Source organism: Rhinolophus hipposideros, assembly GCF_964194185.1.
Source record: "Rhinolophus hipposideros genome assembly, chromosome: 9".
NCBI lineage: Eukaryota > Metazoa > Chordata > Mammalia > Chiroptera > Rhinolophidae > Rhinolophus > Rhinolophus hipposideros.
This window is the reverse complement of record NC_138055.1, coordinates 81,996,744-82,021,313: the sequence shown is the minus strand read 5'-3', so window position 1 is coordinate 82,021,313 and position 24,570 is coordinate 81,996,744. Positions and strand designations below refer to the sequence as shown.

Sequence of the window (24,570 nt, the reverse complement as noted above, 5' to 3'; positions counted from 1 at the left end):
AGATACCAGGGAGGCCGGGCCTTAGGATTCAGGACCACACCTGAAGGGCATGCCCTAAACCTAAGTTCAAAGCTGGAGTAGATCCACTCTAACAAAGAAGAAAACCAATTCTGACAAGACCAAAGAGGAGCCAAGCTGACTCCTGAACTCTGGTTAGTAGGATTGCTTTTTTCAGAGGTGTGGGTTAGTGATTATGACCCTACTATTTGTGTATTCTAGGCTTGAACAAAAATACATCAAGCCTAATGGGAGCCAGATTTTTTACTGTGGGGGAAGAGAGTTATAACTGTGAAAAGAGGGGGGCTAGGATGTATTCTGTGGTATTAGGCTGGAATTGGAGTTATCAGTATGAACGCATGATTTTTAATATCTTTATCTCTGTATCTACATATAGCTAGATACAGTCTCCTATTTATATCTAATTTCTTAGTCCTGCCCACTGAAATTTCTACTTATATCTTAGCTCTGTTTGCTCACACACCAGTAGCAATGAGCAAACATAGTCCCCAGATCTTGGTTTCTAAATGCTATTTTCCACTAATGGGAATCAGAGCTTCTTGGGGAAAAAGGCCAGTTCCAGGGCTGGAGTAGGGAAACTACATCTTGGGACATTTTCTAATTCTAGAAATAAGGAAGTACTCAAAGAATGATGGACACATGTCAGAAGGTCACCAAGGCCAGCTTTAAGGGGCTCTTACTAGCCAAATATAAAAGTGGAAAAACATAAGTGTCAAAATAAATAATGATAGCAATGGATTATAACCCATTGAGTAAAATAATCTTCAAGTCCACACTGGTATAAATAAGTAAATTAATAAATAGATAAATGGAGGAAAAGGGAAAGTTCTATCTTGCAATAATAAATTAAATATTCATTAAATAAATTAATATAACTGCTAATTAATTAGTAAATTATGGCACGAATGATGGATTGGAAAATCATTAAAGGATGCTAAAATGAGTGTGTGATAGTTAAGGAAAAGGATATTTACCATATTTCGCCGTGTATAATGTGCTCCCACGTATAATGCACAGCCACATTTTTGGCCCAAACATTCAGGGAAACAGTACTACTCGTGTATAATGCATAGCCCTATTTTTCCCTCACATATTTGGGCCAAGAAGTGCGCTTATTATACACGAGTATATAGTCTTTACCTATCTCCCCACAAACTATGCCGACTGGCCAAATAATTCTCCAGGTAACCCACCAAAAGAACGGTTTATTTGGGAAAAGAAAAAGAAACAAAGCCACCAAGGAGTGTGTCTGCGCACACTGCCAGCTGGCATCCCCACTGGCCACCCACGTGGAAAAAAGGAAAAAAAAGGTGGCCTGAGACCAAAATGGCATCCCCCTTTATTTGCATCCCTCCCCCAGAAGTTACCACAAAGTTTAACAGGAAGTCAGGACTGGAGGGCTAACAAGGGGCCTCGCTCCACCCATAGACCTCCCAGCTTTAAGGTTAAGCATCTTAAGATGCCAGTTCACTTTTATCAGCTACTTATTAATTACAAAGATGAAAGATACAAACTTGAAGAGGCAAAACCCACCTAAACCAAGTGACCAAAGAGAATCTCACCAATATTGGGGCAGACAGCATGTACATCCTAACATGATGCACTGATAAGAGCACAACATAACTTTTGTGGATTTCTCATCAAAACAATATATCGTGACTCTCACAAGGGAACATCAGGGAAAAAAATTATTCAGCATACTACAAAAATGACAGGTCTGCAATCTTCGAGAATATCAAGGCCAGTAAGGACAAAGAATGACTTAGGTAATCTTCCAAGTTCACAGGAGACTATATATAGTAATTACTGCAGTACGTATCCTGGATTGCATCGTGGACTGGGGAAAGCAGCTCTAATTGGCAAAATCCACATGTGGACAGTGGATGCGATAATAAGGGTATATTAAATGGTACTTAATTTCCTGACTTTGTTCTTTGTACTGTGGTTTATGTCAGTGAGCGTCCTTGTTCTTAAGAAATACATACTGAAGCATTTTGGTAGAAGAGACAGTATATTTCTAACTTTGTTTCAAATGGTTAAGAAAAAAATGCATACCTAAGAGTATTTATGTAGAGAGAGAATGATAAAACAAAATGACAAAATGTCAACAAGCGCAAAATCTAAAGTAGAGAATATAAGGACATTTCTTTTTTTATTATTGAATGTATTGGGGTTAACCTAGGTTAATAACGTAAATTTATTGTACTTCATTGTAATTGTACTGTAAGCTTGAAATTATCAAAATGAGAATTTATCTAAAGTGGGCAGGGGAAAATAAGACAGCTCTCTGTACAGATAAAGCATGAGCTCCAATATATTGCACTAAGTGGGCTGGGGGAGAGGAAACATGGAGAATGGTGGACGTAGCATGATCCTGTTTGTATAACAAAACGTATGAAAAGACACACCTATTTGATTAAGCACATTGGAAGATACTCAAGAAAGTGGTTAACACTGCTTACCTCTAGGAAAGCGATCAGGTGGCCAACGGCTGGAAGGAGATTTTGGGAAATACTCTGTGTTAGTAATAGTGGAATTCTGTGTCATGTACATGTATTACCAATTGAAAAAGATAATTTAACAACAAATGCAAAAACTGGAGGTGGTACCATTTCTTTCCAGAAAGTAGTGTTCCCCTACAAAGCAGACCTCTAACTAAGTGTAGTTGATTTTGGTTAAATTAACAAATGAGAGCGCTTGGGTTAACTAAAGTTATTGCTGGTTAAGGTGACACAATAACTGTTGGCCGTTTGGGCATTGTGGAGAGCAAACATGTTCTGGCCGTTTGGGCATTGTGGAGAGCAAACATGTTCTCCATTGTTATGCTGTTTGAGCTCCTTACCTCCACAAACAAAGCAGTGGCCTGCGTGAGCATGGACTGTGTTCTTTCTTTTGTCCTAATGAGGATTTCTTGAAACAATGAATTATTGTTATAAAATATAATTTTTTTAAAAAATTGGGTAGGTTTACCAGTTAACCTTTTAACTTCCTCCCTTTGACATTTTATCTCAAAATAGACCAGTCAGATGATGAATGATATGGCTTTGACATTTTAAACCATGTGGTAATGTTTATATAGGGTGTGGTTGAGGGGAAATATATGAAAGCAAATGCCAAGCTGATACAGTGCAGCGCTGAACAGCAGTGATCAAATACCTTTGATTAAGAAACGAAGGAAAGGTCAGGACTGGTTTTCACAGGTGTTAGTACGAATGCCTTCATAGGGTTTTTACCTATTGGTGGTCTTTTTTTCTGTTTGCCTGAAATTTGCAAGAGAATATAGAGTGTAATTGGGACATCTCTGCTTCTGGTGTTTTATACTTAGTAGGCCTCTGAAATGCCACCTTAACCTAAGGTTAGGCTTTTTAAACGTTTGTTCATCCTGCTCTCTTAGTCATTTCTCTTGCAGGCCTTCTGATATCAAGTGTTGCTTAACATGGATGTGTAGCTATCAATTCTCAAGTTGTAAGTTTTGAGCGTCCGCTCTGGTTCAGGTACCCTTTTCCACTTTTCCTGACAAAGTATGTCAGATGACAAAGTTCAAGCCTTGTGTGACTTTCTTGGTTAAACTTCATATTCTCATCTCTCCAACCCCCCTCCCTCCAATTATTTGTTGCTTCACCATGATCCCATAATAATATTTTTTCTACTCCTTATTATACTGAGAATTAGGGATCCTGTAAACTTTCAATGAGTTAATGAATCAATTGTGTTTACTAACACTATGTAGTTGCACAGATCCCTGCGATCACTGAAATTCTTAATTTTTCTACAACAGCCTCACATTTACATCTTACACGGGGCCCCACAGAGTATGTAAGTGGTCCTGTTCAGCCCTGATCTTAACTGAATCTCTTTGAAGCATTTGACACAGCTTGTCACCCTCTCATAGTATTTCCCGAAGTCCTGGACACCACAATCTCCTCACTCCCCTCCTATTTCATTTATGGCCCCCTCCTTTCCTCTTCATTCTCTCAAAAGTAAGTAATTTTACTCTCTTCTTTATCTGTACTCACTTCCTGAGTGATCAGATCCAGTTCCCAGTCTTTATTATCTAGACTGCTGCTGCTGCTAACAGTAATAAAAACAAAAACTCTAGTAATAATAGCTACACTTAAGTGTTTTCTGTGTGCCAGGCATGAATTGCCAGGCATGAATTACAAGTATTATTTCACATAATACTTTAAATACCTTCTTTTACAGATAAAATGTCCCAGGCATAGAAATGTTGAGTAAATTGCCCAAGGACACATAGCTGGTAGGCGTGGATTTCAGTTGGGAAGCCTAATTCTATACGTACTTTGCTTTTTTTAACCACCACATGTACAGTCAAAAGCTGTTCCTGAGCTCCATCTCTCTATTTGGCATTTCTACTTGCATGTCAAATAGGCATCTCAAACTTACATCTTAAAAAGAACCGTTGATTTCCACCCCATCCTGCCTCACTTTCAACCTTCTCTTCTGGTCTTTCCAGTCTCATTAAATGGCTCTGAAATTCACCTGGGAGCCCAGGGCAACAGCCTGGTACCTTTGCTTCTTCTCTGTGTCTCTTCCTCACATCTAATCCATTAGCAAGCCTCATGCACTCAACCTTTACCGTGTGTCTTGATTTTGACCCCTTCTCCCCCTTCCACAGCTTCCAGCCTAGTCCAAACAACCACCTTCCTGACTAGATTATTGCAATAGCCTCCTAATTGATTTCCTTCTTCAATTCTGTCCCCCTGTATATTCTGCACATGATAGCCAGAGATATTTTTAAAAGTGTTATTGAAGTATAAGATGTGTACCAAAATTGGACAACTTGATGAGTCTTCACAATGTGACGTGCCCGCTTAACCAACACCCAGAACAAGAAACATAAGATTTCCAGTACTCCCAGAAGCCTCGTGTGCTCCCTTCGAGCTGTTCTCCTCCCTTCTTGCCACTCAGATAACCTCTGTGCTGACTTCTGACTCCATAGCCTAATTTTTCTCCTTTTGAACTTTATATAAACGAACTTTAATTACACAGTAGGTACACAGTATGATTATATCACAATTTATGTATGTATCCATTTTACTTTGACAGATAGTTGGGTGTCTAGTTTTGGTCTATTTTGAATAGTACCACCACAAACATTATTATACATCTTTTGCTAAACATACAGAAGAATTTCTGTCAGGTATATACCTAGGAGTTGAATTGCTGAATCAAATGGTAAGCATTCAGTATTAGTAGATATTTCAAAAACAATTTTCCAAAGTAGTTATAACCACCAGCATTTTATAAGAGTTCCAGTTGTCCACATTCTCACCAAGATTTGGTATTATTTATCTTTTTCATTAAACCCATTCTGATGAGTGTGTAGTGATAACCTCATTGTAGTTTTAATTTGCATTTTCTTGGTGACTAACGGCATTGAGGACCTTTTCTTGCTTATTGGCCATGTGGTTATCCTCTTTAATGAAGTGCCTGTTTTCCTGCCTTTTCTAATTGATTTGTAGGATTCTTTCTAGATTCTTTGTTGTATGGTGGATGTATATATTGTAAATACCTTCTTCTTTTTTTAATTAATATTATTATTGGGGAACAGTGTGTTTCTCCAGGACCCATCAGCTCCAAGTCAAGTCGTTGTTTTCAGTCTAGTTGTGGAGGGCGCAGATCACTGGCCCATGTGGGAATCGAACAGGCAACCTTGTTATGAGCACTGCGCTCCAACCACTGAGCCAACCAGCAACCCCTGTAAATATCTTCTTTCATTCTGTAGCTTGCCATTTCACTTACTTAGTGGTATTTTCCAATGAACAAAATTTCTTAATTTAGTGTAGTATAAATTATTATTTTTCTTTAGTAATTTTAGTGAGTTAGTAATTATCATGTCCCGTTTAAGTAATTTTTGCCTACGCCAATGGCCATGAAGATATTGTCCTATGTTCTCATCTAAAAGTTTATTGTTTTATCTATGATATTTAGATCTACAATCCATATGGAATTATTTTTGTGTAGAGCATAAAATATAGGAGTCAAGATACATTTTTTCTTTATGAATATCCAGTTGACCCAATGTCATTTTTTGAAAATATCATCTTTTTCTCATTGTCAGAGACGCAGCTTTCTTAAATCAGTTCATGAGATCCTCCTGCTCAAAATCTTTCAATGGTTTTCTTCCCATTGCACTTAGAATAAATACACACCAGTCACCATGGCTCCTTCCCTGGCATCTGCTCACTTCTCGGCTTCCATCTCACTGTTCTTTTCTTTCCTCCATTGCGGACACTTGGGCCTCCTTACATTCCTTGGTCTTCCAAGTGAGTTATTGTCTCAGGCCCTTGCATGTGGGGTTCCTTCTGCCCAGAGAGCTCTTTCTCCTCTTCTTAGCCTGGATCATTCCTCATTTCACTCAAATGTCTGCTCAGATGTCCTTTCCTCTGAAAGGACTACTAACCACCCCATATGAAATTAAGAATGAATATATAAAAATCCTCTGAACGTGTATAATTTTTTCTTCAATTACAATTGGCACTCAATATTTTATATTAGTTTCAGGTGTACAGCCTAGTGGTTAGACATTTATATCGTTTATGAAGTGATTCCCCCGATCAGTCTAGTACTCACCTGGCACCGTACATAATTACATTATTATTGACTGTCTTCTTTGTGCTGTACTTTACATCCCCGTGACGATTTTGTAACGACCAACTTGTACTTCTTAATGCCTTCACCTTTCCCCAGCCCCCAATCCTCCCATCTGGCAACCATCAGTTCGTTCTCTATCTCTGAGTCTGTTTCTGTTTTGTTTGTTCATTTTGTTCTTTAGATTCCACATATAAGTGAAATCACAGGATATTTGTGATCCTCTGTCTGACTTATTTCACTTAGCATAATATCCTTAGGTCCATCCATGTTGTTGCAAATGGTAAGACTTCATTTCTTTTTATGTCCGAGCAGTATTTTACTGTGCGTGTGTGTGTGTGTGTGTGTGTGTGTGTGTGTGTGTATAAAACCACCTCTTTATTCAATTGTCTATTGATAGGCATTGAGGTTGCTTCCATATCTTGGCTATTGTAAATAAAGCTGCAATGAACATAGGGGTCATGTATCTTTTCAAATTAGTGTTTTGGATTTCTTCAGATAAATAACTAGAAGTGGAATTGTTGGGTCATAAGGTAGTTTTATTTTGAATTTTTTGAGGAACCGCCAAACTTTTTTCCATAGTGGCTGCACCAATTTGCAATCCCACCAACAATGTTCGAGGGATCCCTTTTCTCCACATCCTCACCAACTCTTATTTGTTGATTTTTGCATTTTTCTAATGATTAGTGTTGTTGAGCATCTTTTCACATGTCTATTGTCCATTTGTATGTCCTCTTCGGAGAGATGTCTACTCAGGTCCTCTGCCCATTTTTCAATTGGATTGTTTGTTTTTCTGGTGTTAAGTTGTATGATTTCTTTGTAAATTTTGGATATTAATCCCTTATCAGATGTATCATTGGCAAATATCTTCTCCCATTCAGTAGGTTTTCTTTTCATTTTATTGATAGTTTCCATTGCTTTGCAAAAACTTTTTAATTTGATATAGTCCCATTTGTTTATTTTTTCTTTTGTTTTCCTTGCCCAAGAAGGTATATCAGAAAAAATATTAGTAAGAGCAATGTCAGAGAGTTGACTCCCTATGTTTTCTAGGAGTTTTATGGTTTGGGTCTTACATTTAGGTCTTTAATCCATTTTGAGTTTATTCTTGTATATGGTGTAAGAAGGTGGTCCAGTTTCATGTTTTTGCAAGTATCTGTCCAGTTTTTCCAACAACATTTATTGAATAGACTGTCTTTACCCCATTGAAAACATTTTCAACATTTATTGAATAGACTGTCTTTACCCCCATTGCTTTCTTTGTCACAGATTAATTGATTATGTAGCTATGCGTTTATTTCTGGGCTCTCTATTCTGTTCCATTGATTTATGTCTCTTTTTTATGCCAGTATCATGCTGTTTTGATTACTATAGCCTAATAGCATAGTTTAATATCAGGTAACATGATATTTCCAATTTTATTCTTCTTTGTCAAGATAGCTTTGGCTATTTAGTGTCTTTTGTGGTTCCATATACATTTTAGGATTATTTGTTGTAGTTCTGTGAAAAATGCCATGGTATTTTGATAGGGATTGCATTGGACCTGTAGATTGCTTTCGGTAGTATGCTCATTTTGATGGTGTTAATTCTTTCAATCCATGAGCATGGTATGTGCTTCCATTTATTTTTATCTTCTAAAGTTTCTTTCTTCAATGTCTTATTTTCCGAGTACAGGAGTACAATGTCTTATTTTCCGAGTTCTTTTACGTTCTTTCTTAAATTTATTCCTAGGTATTTATTTATTTTTGATGTAGTTATAAATGGGACTGTTTTCTTAATTTTTCTTTCTGATAGTTTGTTATTGCTGTATAAAAATGTGACCAATTTCTGAATATTGATTTTGTATCCTGCTCTTTTTCTGAATTCATTTATTAGTTCTAATAGGTTTTTGGTGGAGTCTTTAGGGTTCTCTCTATGTAGTATCTGTGTCATTTGAAAATAATGACAGTTTCACTTTTCCTGTTCCAATTGGATACCTTTTATTTCTTTTCTTTGTCTGATTATTGTGGCTAAGACTTCGTGAACATGTATGATATTATTAATGAACTTTCTCCCCTACAATACTGTGACTCCCGGAGGTAAAGGATTGTGTCCTATTTTCTTTTGTAGATCTTATTTGCAACATAATGCATTAGAACTCAAATAGGGCCCTGTGTATAAAGGATATGATAATTCATTGTTTTTCCTATTTTGTCTACATTAGCCCCAGGTAATTCAGATCCTAATATAAACATTTAATAATTTGGTGAGCATCAACTTATTGGTGAAACATCAACTTTTTGTACTTTTTTAAGTGTGTAGTATATACTATTATAATTTTAAACTTATAAATGCATGTTAAGTGTTTTACATGGAAACAATGCATAGACTAAGTAAGCCTAAATCAATTTTACCTGTGACTATGGAACTTAGAAGGTTTTCAGTGATTTTATATATCTTGTCTAACAACGGTAACACTAATTGCATCAAAAGTTTATAAAGTTGCATTTTTTTCTAAGCACTCTATAATCTAGACAGTGATTTCATTGATCTGGTTCCTATTATTGGGTCTCTTTGGGGGACTACATGTATATGTAAAATTTGGCTTGGGGGTCAAGAGTTAGACCTAGCTTTCATTTGTTTATTTGTTCATTCTTTGTCCAAGGCATTTATTTCCACTATTGATTGAATTTGTTTTCCTTTTCTTAAAGACTTAAGCTAATGCCTGACACACGTAATTCTTTTATTAATTGTCATAAACTAACAGAGCAGAAAGAGACTTTTAAGATCATCTTCTCTAGCTGTTAGGTTGGTGCAAAAGTAATTGGGGTTTAAAAGGTTAAAAATTGCAAAAACCGCAATTACTTTTGTACCAATCTAATATAAAAAACATTACTGGGTCAGTTGACAAAATTGGAATACAGTAGATAGATTAAAATATTGTCAATGATAGATTTCCTGAAGTTGATAACTGTGCTATGGGTATGTAGGGAAATATCCTTATTCTTAGAAAAATACCCTGAAACATTTAGGAATCAAGGTGCCATGGTGAAACGTATGTATTTATTTACTCCCAAATGATTCAGGAAGAAATTGTGTGCGTGTGTATATACTTGTAGGGAGGAAGGGAGGGAGGGAGGGAGGGAGAGAGAGGGAGAGAGAGACCAAGTGAGTGCAAGAGCAAATTATAAACCAAATAGGACAAAATATGCGTAAAGGTGGATAGGTGGATCAGGTAATGGGTATATTAATGTTCTTTGTGCTATTCTTGTAACTTTTTCATAAATGTGAAATGATTTCCACCAAAACAGTTTTTTAAAAACTCATCTCATCTGCCCTCTCAGGAAAACCATTTAGTCCTCAGGACATAGGTGACTAGGGACTACCTGTCCCTAGTCACCCTGAGACAGAAGTGCTTCCCAGCCCTGTGTACTCGCTGTCACACTGTGCTGCTTTCTTCACGGAGCGCTAACCAAATACAGGGGTCGGTAATCCTGCTATGTGCCTTACATCGACACAGCCAAGCATGCATATTCATGATGCAGCTTTGGGTTTCTTTTAAAACTATTTTTGCCATTAGCTGGTCAGCCTGACAACTTCCACCCCTCTGTTACCGGACATCTTGTTATTAGATATGCTGCCGACATGATAAGTTGTAACAAACAGTAGTTTTGTTCTGTCTCTTGATAGCTACAGCTTCTTGGGATACGTTTCTCATGCTATGGAATTTCAAGCCACAAGCCAGAGCTTTCCGATACGTGGGTCACAAGGATGTTGTCACCAGCGTGCAGTTTTCTCCACTGGGAAACTTACTGGCATCGGCTTCACGAGATAGAACCGTCCGACTCTGGATTCCTGATAAGTAAGAGGAACAAAGAAACACCTGATACACTTTGGATTTAGAAATGTGAAAGGATACTGGAGCCTGGCTGCTCCTAATGCACTTCTGGGGGAGGCGAACCCCCCCATTACCTGCACACTTCGTCTGAGTCACACATGAGGTGGCAAGTCAAACTCTTTCAAAGCACTTTTCCCTCATCTTTCACTCATCATCTTGTCTTCTATTTGAAAAGAGAATATTTCTAATCATGGATATATGCTTAATGCGTATTGTTTTTTTGGGGGGTGGGGCGGTATGATAGTTATCAATCCCTTTGTAAATCTGATGTAAGCTTCAGATTGTCTCCCCAGAGAGATACACATTGGCAGTATAACCAAAAATTTTACAGTTTATTAACCACCAAAAGCCCATTGATGGATCTTTAGGGCCTTTGGATCCCTATTAAAAACTGTTGTGAAAAACCATGTCATTCATTATTGGGCTCCAGAGTTTTCTTGTTAAAGAAAATTTCTGACAGAAATATGAATCACTGCATTTGTTGTAAGGTCCTATCCCATTATAACAAATCTCTCTATAAGAGGTTTTTCAAACCCTAACTGATAGCCAATCTATTTTAAGCCATTAATAAGCCATGCCTTTTTAAAATGTTTTAAAATTCTTAATTATGTAAATTTTCAAATAAACTTTAAAAGAGAATGAATAGCACAAACTCTCCCTCCCCATACCCAGCAACCAGATTCGGCAGTAACCATTATTCTGTCAGTCTTGTTTCAGCTCTTTCCAGTGCCCTACCCTTTGTTTGCTGGAGTATTTTTAGAACAAAACCCATACATCATATCATATCATTTTCCCCCTGCAAATATTTTAGAGAATAAGAGTTTGGGCATTTCCTGTGAGTGTTTGTGGCAGGATTTGATTTGTGGTATGTGACTGAACAGGCTCGGGCTCTCCCAAGTGTAGGAAAGTTCATGGGCATCTCCCTGCCAGTGGGCCATTTTCTTTTTTCCTGCCACCACTCAAGGGAAACTCCGTTCTGAAATCTGAATATTATCCTGATGATAGCAAAAACTGTTGAAGAGAAGTGACATGTTACAGTGCCACAGTGGATGGCAATATAGAGGGGAATTGTAAGGGAGAGAGACTGGTTTGGGGTCTAAAAGGGAATGTGTTTTCTAAAATCCTCAATTTGGGGAATTTAGGACCAGTACAACACAGCCTCAGTCGCCCATTACTAATTCAAAGACATCTCAGTGAACAAACTAGACAAGGGTACCTGAGCACACTGAATTATTAGTTGTACTGACTAATCTTAAGTACAAAATTAAGCGTGTGTAGATCTGTCTAGTTCTTTCTAAATCATATCCCAGGGGCCAGGTCAAGAGTGGATATGGCAATGAGAAGGAAACTGACGTATCGGTTGTCTTATGACTGCGTGATAATCTTCAAAACATAACAGCTTAATACAATAACTATCGCTTCTCACAATTTTGGGGTTGTCTGGACGATTCTTCTGCCCCATTTGGTGTTGGCTATTACTTCTGCGGCTTCATGAAGCTGGCAGCAGGGCTGATGGGCCCCATACGTTGCCCACACCCTAGGCCCTTGGCACCAGCTCCTGACTGGGGTACCTTGATCCTCCATATGCCCTCCGTCCAGCAGGATGGGACCGCCTTGCACCATGGCAGACTGGTTCTTGGACAGCAAAAGCAGGACGTGCTAGACCTTTTAAGGGCCAGGCCTGAGACTTGCCACATTCTGTTGGTCAAAATGGTTCACAACACCAGCCCAGATTTAAAGGAAGGAGAAATCGGCCCCCCTGTGGGGAGGAGTGGCAGGTGTGTACAGGGATGAGACGAACTGCAGACAGCCAGACTTGCAGACAAACACCCCAGCTGGTGACTGGAAGGCTAAGAAAGAATAGGAGGTGCACGTGTAGAAGCAGGTCTGGCCTGGAGTTGGTCATGGTAAACAGTCGAGACTGTTTGGGCAGAAAGCACAGGTACATAGGTGGGAACAATGCACCTCGTTAAGGCAGAGTGAGCACCTAGACACCAGCTGAGCAAGCGCACAGCAAGTGCGTCACACCTGTCTGCGTTGTGGACACGCTTCCTGTTGAGACCGGATCCAGTGGTTAGACGAGCCAGCAGCTGAGAGGAGGGCCTTTCAGAGAGAAAGCAAACGAGGGCTGCTGGTGTGTGCAACCTGCAGCTAAGGATCGTGGCAGATTGGGGGATGGGGCGTGTCTCGGCTTCCTGGTCCTAGCACCTGCTACAGCTGGTCTTTGTTTCCTCCAGGCCTTAGCTTGAATTTACACCAAACTGTACTCTGACTTTTATACATAGAACTTGCCCTTGAAACCTCACTGAACTGGTCCCTGAATTCTCCCTCCTAATTTTTTTTTTTTTTTAAACTGATGTTAGTTATTCCTGGTGTAATATCATGTGTCAGGTGATGGAGATTTATGACTGTCACCTCTGTCTTCTGTAGGCCACCGGGAAGGTAGGCAGGAGGGATCTAAGAGCCTTTAAGTATCACCTCTTCCCAGTAGAATTCAACAAAATACATTGAGCTTTTTATACGCCCAACATTGTGCTAGATGCTGGGCTTATAGAGATGAATAAATCATCATTCCTGTCCTCAAAAACTTTATTGCTTAATAAGACAGAAACACGTCTATTAAAAAAAATAAAGTACTGCATAATGCAATAAGCAAAAATAGATGTAGCAGGTGGGGAGCAATTAAGCCTGTGTGGGTTGGTCCAGGAGGTCAGGGACTGGGGCAAGTAGCTCCGGGGAGAACGCGGTAAGTACACAGCCTGAGGTGTGTCTGAAGCACTGTGACTGTTGTCAGAGTACAAAGTCCAGTGCGGTGGCACAAACCTCATCAAAGAGCTGGGATGTTGTACCTTTTAGAAGGCAGCCAGTCACCCATTTACGCTAGGATCTGCACACTTGGGGTTACACTTTTAGCAAGGTATTAAGCGCAGTATGTAGGTGACTGGAGGGGGATAAAAGATTAGAGCTGGGAGAGCAGCTAAGAGGCTTTTGCAATAATCAAGGTAAGCCTATGTAGGGTATATTTACCTTAATGCAAGCACGACAGGGTAGAAAGAAGAGGAGGGATTCAGAAGATACTATGTTCCCCCCAAAAAAAATAAGATCTAGCCGGACCATCAGCTCTAATGCGTCTTTTGGAGCAAAAATTAATATAAAACCCGGTGTTAATATAATATAAGACCGGGTCTAATATAATATAATACCCAGTCTTGCGTAATATAAGACCCGGTCTTATTTTAATATAAGACTGGGTCTATATAATATAATAATATAATTAATAGAAAATAATAAATACCAGGTCTTAAATAAGACTAAGTCCAGATAGGTCTTATTTTCAGGGAAACATGGTATTTAGGCAATGGTAGTGATATCACTATCACTGAATACGTAGATGTGTTGACCTACTGGGCGTGGGAGAGGAGACAGTAGGAGGAGCTGAGTGTAACTTCCCGTCTTCTGTAAGTTCACTTGCCTGATCTTTTTCAAGCAGTTGTGGCGATTTTTCTCATAAGGTACCACCTGTATAAATACAACCTTTTAAATGGAAAAATTGCTAAGTCTGTCTGTAGTATAAAGTGAAAGTGCCTTGGGAACTTGATAAGGCTGACACAAAGTACTTACTATTTCTCAAATGTCACCTTTTAACTCTAGAGCTATCTACCAGCCTGCCCCTAACTATTTGAACATTTTTTTTCTTCTGCTTCTCCTTAAATGCCACATGTTATTTTCTCCATCTGTTTTTCTATTCTCTTTTCCTCACCCTATTCAAGAAAAAAATATGCATCTGAATTTCAGGGTGTTGAGAACTGAAGTACTCTATAATTGTCATTTATCCTTCGTTTTGCTTGTAAGTGTAAGATTGGTCCTAAGGGTGAGCAAAGCCTTAGATACACCCTGGGGGGTCCCAGTTCTCGTCACTGGTGGGTGGAAACTAAAAAGTCACTTCACTTAGGGATATCCTGTATAGTGACCCAGTTTGAACACATTGCTTTGGAGCTATTGATTTAATTAGCCCTAGCTTTTCTAGGTTGCAGTTTCTATTTTGCTCTTTCTAGAGAAACAATAGGAACTTAAAATGCATGGCAGAGATTTGTTCAAAATATTATTTCCCTAGCTTCTAATTAAAACAAAAACAGCAAATGCATTTCATGGTAAGGACCGCCAGAGTCTTTTTTTTTTTTGTTAGTTTCAGGTGTACAAGACAAGGTAATACTTAGACGTTCATCATTTATATCCCTCACACTGTGAACCCCCCTCCCCCCATCCACTATCCCTCCGACCTCACACCGAGCCATCACATTATATATATAAAATTATAGTTGGCATTCATTATTGTTTAGCTTCTGGTGTACAATGCCATGATCAGGCATCTACAGTATCCCTGAGGAGGTCTCCCAAATAGGACACATCAGAGTCTTTTTTATTAAGCATCAGTTGTGGCTTTAATAAAACCAGCTTGAAGCCGTATTGATGAAGAGCATAGCACAACACAGCCTTCTCACACTTTTGTTAGTTTTACAAGAGTCCAGCTAGTTTATACGTTTCAAAGTGTGTATACTGATGAGATGTTGATTAGAATTAAATGTGATCAATATTAAACTTTATTTCCAGGAGAGGGAAATCCTCGGAATTTAAAGCTCATACAGCTCCAGTTCGAAGTGTGGACTTTTCAGCTGATGGCCAGTTTCTAGCTACAGCTTCTGAAGACAAATCCATCAAAGTATGGAACATGTATCGCCAGCGCTTCTTTTACTCCTTGTACCGACATACACACTGGGTACGCTGTGCCAAGTAAGTGCACAAAGTTTCATGATAAGATTTCCACATTTTCTCTGCCATAATCATGTTTGCACCCCAACTCCCAGGAAAGGAGGTTGAGGACAAGTTTGTTCTTTTTTCTTTTCTTTCTCCCACTCGCCCACCCTTCATTCCTTCCATCTTCCCTTCCTTTTTTCCTTCCATTTATTCATCCATTCATTCGGTAAATATTTATTGTGTGCCAGGGAACACAACACTGATGGGAATAATGGTAAACAAAACAGTCAAAAACCCCCGCTGTCATGAAGCTTACATTCTAGAGAAGAGAGACTGCAGACAAATAGGAAAATGGACATGCTAGGTCAGATGGTAGTAAGTGTTAGGGGGAAAAAACAGAGCTGGGCGCTGCAATTTTAAACAGGGTGCTAAGCAGTTGCCTCACAAAGAGAGTGGCCTTTGAGCAGAAACCTAAAGGAAGGGAGGGGGTGAGGCTTGAGGATATTTGGGAAAGGACTGTCCTGGATAGAGGAAACAAGCGCAAAAGCCCCTAGGTTGGAGCCTGGTGGCTGATTGAGGACAAGCAAGGAGGCTGGTGGGAGCAGAGTAGGGAGAGGGTGGGAGAGGCCCAGGTGGAGGCCAGGGCCAGGTCACCCTAAGAGGAGATGCCTTGGGAGCTTGGTCATCTCTCTGACTTCCATTTTAATGGGATCACTCAGACTGCTATGTGAATAAGAGACTGTCAACAGTCAGGGCTGAAACAGGGTGGTGGTGTTAGGAGGCTGTTGCAGTAATTCACGTCCTGGCTTGGACCCTCCTGAGCCCTGGCACTGGAGATTTTGAGAAGTGGCTGGATTCTAGATATAGTAGTTTGAAGTTACAACCGGCAATACGTGTTGTCACGTGGGATGTGACAGAAAGAAAGGAACCAAGAATGATGCCATAATCTTGACAACACTGTTGGGACAGTGCTATTGTAGGTGTTACTGTCAGCTGACAGCCACGGAGCAGAGCATTTTCCATTCCTAAGATACATGAGTAAAGTAGTTCCAGTATATATCTCTTTTCCCCATCAGAACTACCTGGGAGGGAAGGCCTAGTGTTTTATTTTTCCCCACTTTGCAGATTAGGAGACTGAGTTTCAGAGTTAAAGTTAAACTCATCTAATTGAAAGTGACAGAAACTCAAAGAAATACCTTTTCTCTTCTCAAGGTGGTTCATTGGCTGATGTGTTTGACAAGCTTGGAGTAGGAAGTGGGAAGACTAGAACCAGGGATTCTGGGGCTCTCAGGTCTCTCTCTTGGCCTCTCACTCGCCGGCTTCATTCTCTCAAACCCCCTGCTGCTGAGATCGCTGCCAGCTCTGGGCTGAAGTCCTCACAGCTGTATGAGTGGCCAAGAGAAGCTTCTCCCGGCTCCAGTTAGAGAAGTACCAGGAGGTGACTGTCAGCTCAGGCCTGTGCTCATATCTGTGCTAGGCAGTGAGACAGTGTGGCTGTCTCTGTTTGGCCAGGCGTCTGATGAGACCAGTTACCCTGGCTTGGGCGGAGGGCTCATACCAACCGTCCGTCCTGGTTCTGGACAGGGGGGACAGGTCTCACAAGAAAGGTCCTGGTACAGACAACCCTACAGCCATTCGGCTTTGTGCCCCCTATATGAAACGTGCTGGGTGACTCCAGCTGGAATGTGGTGGAATATGGTGGAAGAGGATGATGAGTGCAGCTCTGTCTCCCCTTGTAGTCTATACTCGGAACCCTCAGTATGCTCTCCATGGGACACTATTGCTCAGGAGATGTTGATTATCTCCTATGGTAATGAGTTATGAAGAATCTATGGTAATGAGTCGACGAAGAATGAAAAAGACAAACAGAAGGTCATACTTTTAGTCAATAGTTTTTTTTCTTTTAAAGGTCTCAGCTACTTTTGGCTCTGGCCATCTCAGTAGTATTTCTATATACTCATATGCCATATAGCTGCATGGTTAAGAATGTGGACCTGGGACCTAAATATATAGGTGAAAATCCCAGCCTCACCACTTACCAGCTGTGTGCCCTTTGGGAAAGTTACCTAATTTTCCAGTGCCTCTGTTCCCTTGCCTGTAAAATTAGGATGATGATAATAGTTACCTGCCACATAGGTTGTCATACTATTTAAATAAACAAATATACATGTAGCACATACGCACGTAGTAATCACCAGATCATAATATAAATCACCAGTCATAATATAAATGATTGTAATCTCCAAAGAGATTTCACAAAGGTGAAATGCAAATGTGGCCATGCTGTTCATCATCTTAGAAGCACTCAGCGACTCCTCGCCCTGGTATGTCTGCTCTCCCTTCCTGTTATAGCCTCATCTTTTGTCCCTTTAACCATTCACCTTGTTGCGGTTATCTAAGGTCCCCAAACATGTGAGGCTCTGTTATGATCTTTGCCTTTCCACATGCTACCTCTCATGCCTGGAATGCCCCCTCACCCCACCCCGATTTCACCTCCCTTCACAATGCTGCTCTGCACGTCTTCCTCCAAGAAACGTTCCAGACTCCCCCAGACCTAGCTTCTTGTGATTCTTTAGGCTACCACGTTATCCCGTTTATGAGGTCTGTCATATTAGACTTTGAATTACAGACATTTTACTCGTGGTGTACGCTCTTGCCAGGCACTGTTCTAAATTCGGTAGATACCACAGAAATCAAAACAGACAAAATTCCTACTCCCGTGGAGCTCCTTCTACCAAAGGGAGACAGATAATAAATATATTAGTGATACGTGCACTGCAGAAAAATACTGTAAGGTCACAAGGTAGAGAGTGGCGGAGTTCTTACATACAGCAGTCAGGAAAGGCGGCTCTACTAAGGGACATTGACTGAAGTGAGGAAGCTGGTAAGGCGGGCGTCGGGAAGAGTGTTCGAGAGGGAGTCAGATACAGTGTGAGAAGCACTGTAGAGTGTTAGTTAGAGAGTGGGGAAGGCTCAGAGGAGTTGTACAAAAATGTGAGTTGAATGAGTCAATGAAAGGTTGACCTCCAATGTACAAGTAGCTTTGGTAGGAGTTTCCATGGGCATCTTCAGGCAAGAGTCATTTTTGTGGACTTCTCATATCAAACTCAGGAGTACTGTATATGCATCTTGTGTCTATGGGCTTCACTACTTTCTTTTCTCGTTTGGTCTACTTCTGTTCAGATAGATCATTTGTATACTCAGCACACCTGGTCTTAATGGAATGGCTTTATCTTGCTGGTGCCTTGTGGTCCTGAATTGTGTTTTTCTTTTTTTGGTTTGTTTTTAATTAGTTGTTTTCTTACTGTTTGGAGGGAGTGATTCATGTGAAATTCTGCAGAGGCCTCTCTGGAGGAATGTTCTTAGATAAATAATTTCGTTGAATTTAATGAATAAAGGTTTCATCTTCTTGGCAACTTTCCAGATATGTACTCTACAGCATGCCCAGGAATTCTACTCACACATTTATTATAATCTTTTTTTCTCGGCTCATCTTACTGCAGTTAGAGACCAAGAGAGTTGAGAAGGCCCAACTGACCACTCAGGCCCAGCCTCAGAGTGTTGTGTGTAACTTCCTGTGAACACTCAGCCCTAATGGGGTCATCTTAGTCCAGAACTTTCTTCCAAAAATCTGAAGGACCAGAATTCTTATTTCTACTCTTTACCCAGAGATGAGAATGCTCAGAGAGAACTGAGTCACACTTAATAAATTTAGGAGAGTCTGAAACATAAACCAGATACCAGTTTACTTATTTACAATGACAACATGAGCTTTCAGAGAAACTAGAATATTTGTGTGCCTCATTCAGGGTCTTCTTCTTTTGCCAACAAAGTCACAATGAGGCTTCAGTGGCCCCTGGAACTAAAGCAAGAGAGTTTGTTGAAAAAAAAAAAAAATTGACGGATAGTTTTCTTGGGTTAGGATAGTGAGATGGGCCTATCTCTGTCACATGTACATATCTGCAAAGGAAACTGCATGATCCGTTCTGCTGGTCAGGTACTCTCTCCCGTGGGCCAGACAGAAGACACACTGACTGCTCTTACTCTTACCTCTTGCAGTTGCTGGACACCTCATCTCTGCTGATAGTCTTTCGGGGAGTGCAGTATTGTTGATTACTTTCAGCAAAGAGACAGCATAGGGTAGTTAAGACCATGGGCTCACTAGCATGTGATCCTGGGAATGTGACATAGCCTCTTTGGGCCTTAGTCTGCTCCTCTGTAAAATGGGTACGAAGGCATATCTTCCTCATAGAGTCATCGTGGAACTTAAACAAATTAATGAATATCAATAATATCAGCTATAAACTACCCTCATATTCCAATTTTTTCTACTAAGGATTATACTAGAGTCACCTTTAGGTTGTGTCCTAAAATCATTTAACATAATTACATAGTATGTGGGGTTGCTACTTCATACTGGTAGCTACTATCCTCCATTGAATGCATTTTATGTCTTTAAATATCAGAGGTTGACTTTATTTCCAAGTACTTGAGTCTGAAAATCTCTGCCTTTTAATTGGAATGCTTAGTCTGTTAAATTTATGTAACTAGTACTATCATTAGGTTTAGTCTACTATTTTACTCTTTGTTTTCTACTTGTCTTATTTGTTTCTTTTTCCTCCTTTTTTTTGGATTAATTTTTTTTTGTTTATTGGAGTGACAATTGTTAGTAAAGTTACATAGGTTTCAGGTGTACAATTCTGTATTACATCATCTATATATCACGTTATATATTCACCACCCAGAGTCAGTTCTCCTTCCATCACCATATATTTGACCCCTTTTACCCTCATCTACCACCCGCCTACCCCCTTACCCTCTGGTAACCACTAAACTGTTGTCTGTGTCTGTGAGTTTTTGTTTCTTCATGTGTTTGTCTTGTTCCTTTGTTGTTTTCAGTTTTATATATCATATATCAGTGAAATCATGGTTCTCTACTTTTTCTGTCTGACTTAATTCTCTTAGCATAATAATCCATCCATGTTGTCGCAAATGGCATTATTTCATCTTTTCTTATGGCAGAATAGTATTCCGTTGTGTATTTATACTACATCTTTTTTATCCAATCATCTATTGAAAGACACTTTGGTTGTTTCCATGTCTTGTCCACCGTAAATAAAGCTTAAAAGCACATCAGAGCACATATATCTTTACGGGTAAATTTTCTCAGATTTTTTGGGTAGATACCGAGGAGACGGATTGCTGTCTCATATGGTAATTCTATTCGTAATTTTTTGAAAAACATCCACACTGTCTTCCATAGCAGCTGCACCAGTCTCCATTCCCACCAACAGTGTATGAGGGTTCCTTTTTCTCCACAGCCTCTCCAACACTTGTTATTATTTGTTTAGTTGACAATAGCCATTCTAACTGTGTGAGGTGATACCGCATTGTGGATTTTATTTGCATTTCTCTGATGATTAGTGATGATGAGCATTTTTTCATATGTCTATTTGCCATTCGTATATCCTCTTTGGAGAAATGTCTCTTCAGGTCCTCTGCCCATTTTTTAATTGGATTGTTTATTTTTTATTGTTGTTGAGTTGTATGAGTTCTTTATATATTTTGGATATTAGCCCCTTATCGGAAGCGTTGTTTGCAAAAATCTTCTCCGATTCAGTTGGCTGCCTCTTTGTTTTGTAAATGGTTTATTTTGCTGTGCAGAAGCTTTTTAGTTTGATATAGTCCCATTAATTTATTTTAGCTTTTTCTTCCCTTGCTTTTGAAGTCAAATTCATAAAATCCTCTTTGAACCCAAGGTCTATAAGATTAGTACCTATGTTTTCTTCTATGCCGTTTATTGTTTCAGGTCTTATGTTTAGTCTTTGATCCGTTTTGAGTTAATTTTGGTACATGGTGACAGGTAGCAGTCTGGTTTCTTTTTCACTTGGCTTTCCAATTCTCCCATCACTATTTATTGAAGAGGTTATCTTTTCTCCATTGTATGTTTTTGGCTTCTTTGTCGAAAATTATCTGTCCATATTTATGTGGGTTTATTTCTGAGTTCTCAATTTTATTCCATTGGTCTGTGTGTCTGTTTTTCTGCCAATACCATGCTGTTTTGATTATTGTAGCCCTGTAGTACAAGCTAAAGTCAGGCAGTGTGATACCTCCAGCATTGTTCTTTTTTCTTAGGATTGTTTTGGCTATTCGGGGTCTTTTGTGGTTCAAACAAATCTGATGGTTCTATTTCTTTAAAAAATGTTGGATTTTGATGGGGATTGCATTAAATCTGTATATTGCTTTGGGTAATATGGCCGTTTTAACTATGTTGATTCTTCCAATCCATGAATATGGACTGTCTTTCTGTATCTTTGTGTCTTCTTCAATTTCTATTAAAAATGTCTTACAGTTTTCAGTATATAGGTGTTTCGCATCCTTGGTTAAGTATTTTCCTAAGTATTTTATTCTTTTTGCTGCAATTGCAAAAGGAATTGTTTTTTTTATTTCTTTTTCCAAGATTTCATTGTTAGTATATAGGAAAGCAATGGACTTTTGTACATTGATTTTTGTATCCTTCAACTTTGCTGTGTTCGTTTATTGTTTCTAACAGCTTTTTGGTGGAGTCTTTAGGGTTTTTCTATATAAAGAATCTTATCGTCTGCAAAAAGTGACAATTTCACTTCTTCATTCCCAATTCAGATATCTTTTATTTCCCTTGTCTGATTGCTCTGAGTAGGACTTTCAACACTATGTTGAAAAGCAGAAGTGATAAGGGACAGCGCTGTCGTGTTCCTGAACGTAGAGCAAAGGGCTTCAGTTTTTCACTATTATGATATTAGCTGAGGGTTTGGCATATATGGCCTTTATTATATTAAGGCATTTTACTTCTGTACCCATTTTATTAAGTGTTTTACTCATAAATGGATGTTGTATCTTGTCAAACGCTTTTTCTGCATCAATTGATATAATCATATGATTTTTGTCCTTTATTTTGTTTATGTGATGTATCACATTGATGGATTTGCATATGTTGAACCATCCTTGTGCCCCTGGGATGAACCCCTCTTGGTCATGATGAATAATCTTTTTAATGCATTGTTGTATTCGATTTGCTAGAATTTTGTTTAGGATTTCTGCATCTGTATTCATCAAAGATATTGGTCTGTAGTTTTCTTTTTTTGTGTTATCCTTACCAGGTTTTGGTATCAGGATAATGTTGGCCTCATAAAATGAATTAGGGAGTACTGTCTCTTCTTCAGTGTTTTGGAAGCGTTTGAGTAGGGTTGGTATTAGATACTCTTTGAAGGTTTGGTAGAATTCACTACTGAAGCCATATGGTCCTGGACTTTTCCTTTTGGGAAGGTTTCAGACGACTGATTCAATATCCTTACTGGTGATCAGTCTATTTAGATTTTCCAATTCGTGATTCAGCCTAGGAAGGCTATATGTTTCTAAGAACTTGTCCGTTTCTTCTAGGTTATTGAATTTGGTGGCATATAGTCCTTCATAGTATTCTTCGATGATCCTTTCTATTTCTGTGGCATCCGTACTTCCACTCTTTCATTTCTGATTTTGTTTATTTGTGTCTTTTCTCTTTTTATTTTAGTGACTTTAGTCAAGGGTTTGTCAATTTTATTAATCTTTTCAAAGAATCAGCTCTTTGTTGTATTAATTTTTTTCTATTGTCTTTTTGTTCTCTATTTAATTTAGTTCTGCTCTGATTTTTATTATTTCCTTCCTTCTGCTGACCTTGGGTTTCACTTGTTCTTCTTTTCCTAGTTCTTTAAGGTATAACGTGAGGTTATTTATCTGGGATTTTTCTTTCTTGTAAGGTTATTTATCTGGGATTTTTCTTTCTTGTAATAGACCTGTAATGATATAAATTTCCCTCTTAAAACTGCTTTCACTGCATCCCAAAAATTTTGGCAGGACGTATCTTGATTCTCATTTGTTTCTATGCATCTTTTGATCTCTCTTCTTATTTCTTCTTTGTCCCAGTCATTCTTTAAAAATATGTTGTTTAATCTCCACATATTTGTGGTTTTTCCTGCTTTCTTTTCTTTTGGATTGAGAACTTCTTGGTATCCCATTTTATCTCTCTTATTGACTTTTTAGCTTTACTCTTTGTCCTGTTTTTTTGTTGTTGTTGTTGTTGTTTATTGGTAACTTCTAAAGGTTGCAATATGCATCCTGAACATATCACAGTCTACTCTTGAATTAATGTTGTGCCATTTTATTATATATATCATGTCAGAACTTCTAAAAGTTCTTATGTTAGAACTTACAAAAAATATATCTCCATTTACCCACCTATTGACAGTTTTACTTACTTCGTATGATATAAGCCCACAATACTTTAAGCAACCATTTTCTTTTAAAGAAAATAAGAAACAAAATAGTCTTTTGTATTTACCCCCATATTTAGTTTTTCAGCACTCTTTATTCCTTTGTGTAGATCCAAGTTTCAATCTGGTATTATTTTCCTTGAGCCTAAAAATCTTCATTTACTATTTCTTATAGTGCAGATTTCCTGGTGATAAATTCTCTCAACTTTTTGTTTATCCTTTTGAAAGGATACTTTTGCTGACATGTGGAATTCTAGTTCACTGGATAATTTTTCTTTTAGCACCTTAAAGATGTCATTGATTGTCTTCTGGTTTGCATTTTTTTAATGTGAAGGCATCAGTCATTTTTAGTGCTGTTCCTGTATATGTAATGTGCCTTTTTCCCCCTGCTGCTATAAGATCTTTTTTTTCTTAATCTTTTGTTTCCAGTGATTTGACCATGATGAGCCTAGCTATGGTCTTTTGTATTTTCCTTGTAGTTCACTGAACAGTATGAATGTATGGATTTATAATTTCTTCATATTTGGAAACATTTTGTCTTTACTTCATAATTTTTCTTCCCTAATTTCTTTCTCATCTCTTCCTGTGACTCCAAGTTCACATAATGTTTGACCACTAGATCAAATAGGGCTTTGTTTATTTTCTCAATCTTTTTTTTCTCTTTTTGCTTCAATTTGCATAGTTTCTTTTGGCCTATCTACAAGTTTACCAGTGTTCTTTTTTTTTTTCTGTATCCAATCTACTGTAAGCTTATCCATTTCTCTGATGAGATTTCCCATTTGTTTGCTCATTATGCCCACATTTTTCTTTAAATCCTTGAATATATTTATAATAACCGTTTCAATGTCTTTGTGTGCTGATTCCAACATCTATGTCATTTCTGGGTCAAATTTTATTGCTTCTTTGTATGTCTCATTATTTTTTATTTTATTGTATGCCCATTCATTGCTAAGTGAGATTATGAATTACTTTATCACCTTCTAAAAAGAGTTGAGTTTTGCTCTGATACACAGTTAACTTTCT

The 24,570-nt window shown here is 38.6% G+C and overlaps 1 protein-coding gene across 7 annotated transcripts in view; it reads left to right on the top strand.

The window, feature by feature from the left end:
• Window positions 1-24,570, top strand: part of POC1B (POC1 centriolar protein B) — a 137,129-nt gene that overhangs the window by 12,831 nt on the left and 99,728 nt on the right. For 6 of the 7 annotated variants that reach the window (XR_013993928.1, XR_013993929.1, XM_081058219.1 and 3 more), the window contains exons 3-4: window positions 10,297-10,468; window positions 15,116-15,295. Coding sequence is in view for 5 of the 7 variants with exons in the window: in XM_081058219.1 (XP_080914345.1) it covers window positions 10,297-10,468; window positions 15,116-15,295 (352 nt within the window). In the remaining 2 variants the exon portion in view is untranslated. The remainder of the gene's footprint in view (window positions 1-10,296; window positions 10,469-15,115; window positions 15,296-24,570) is intronic. The other variant, XM_081058220.1, reaches the window with a different exon arrangement.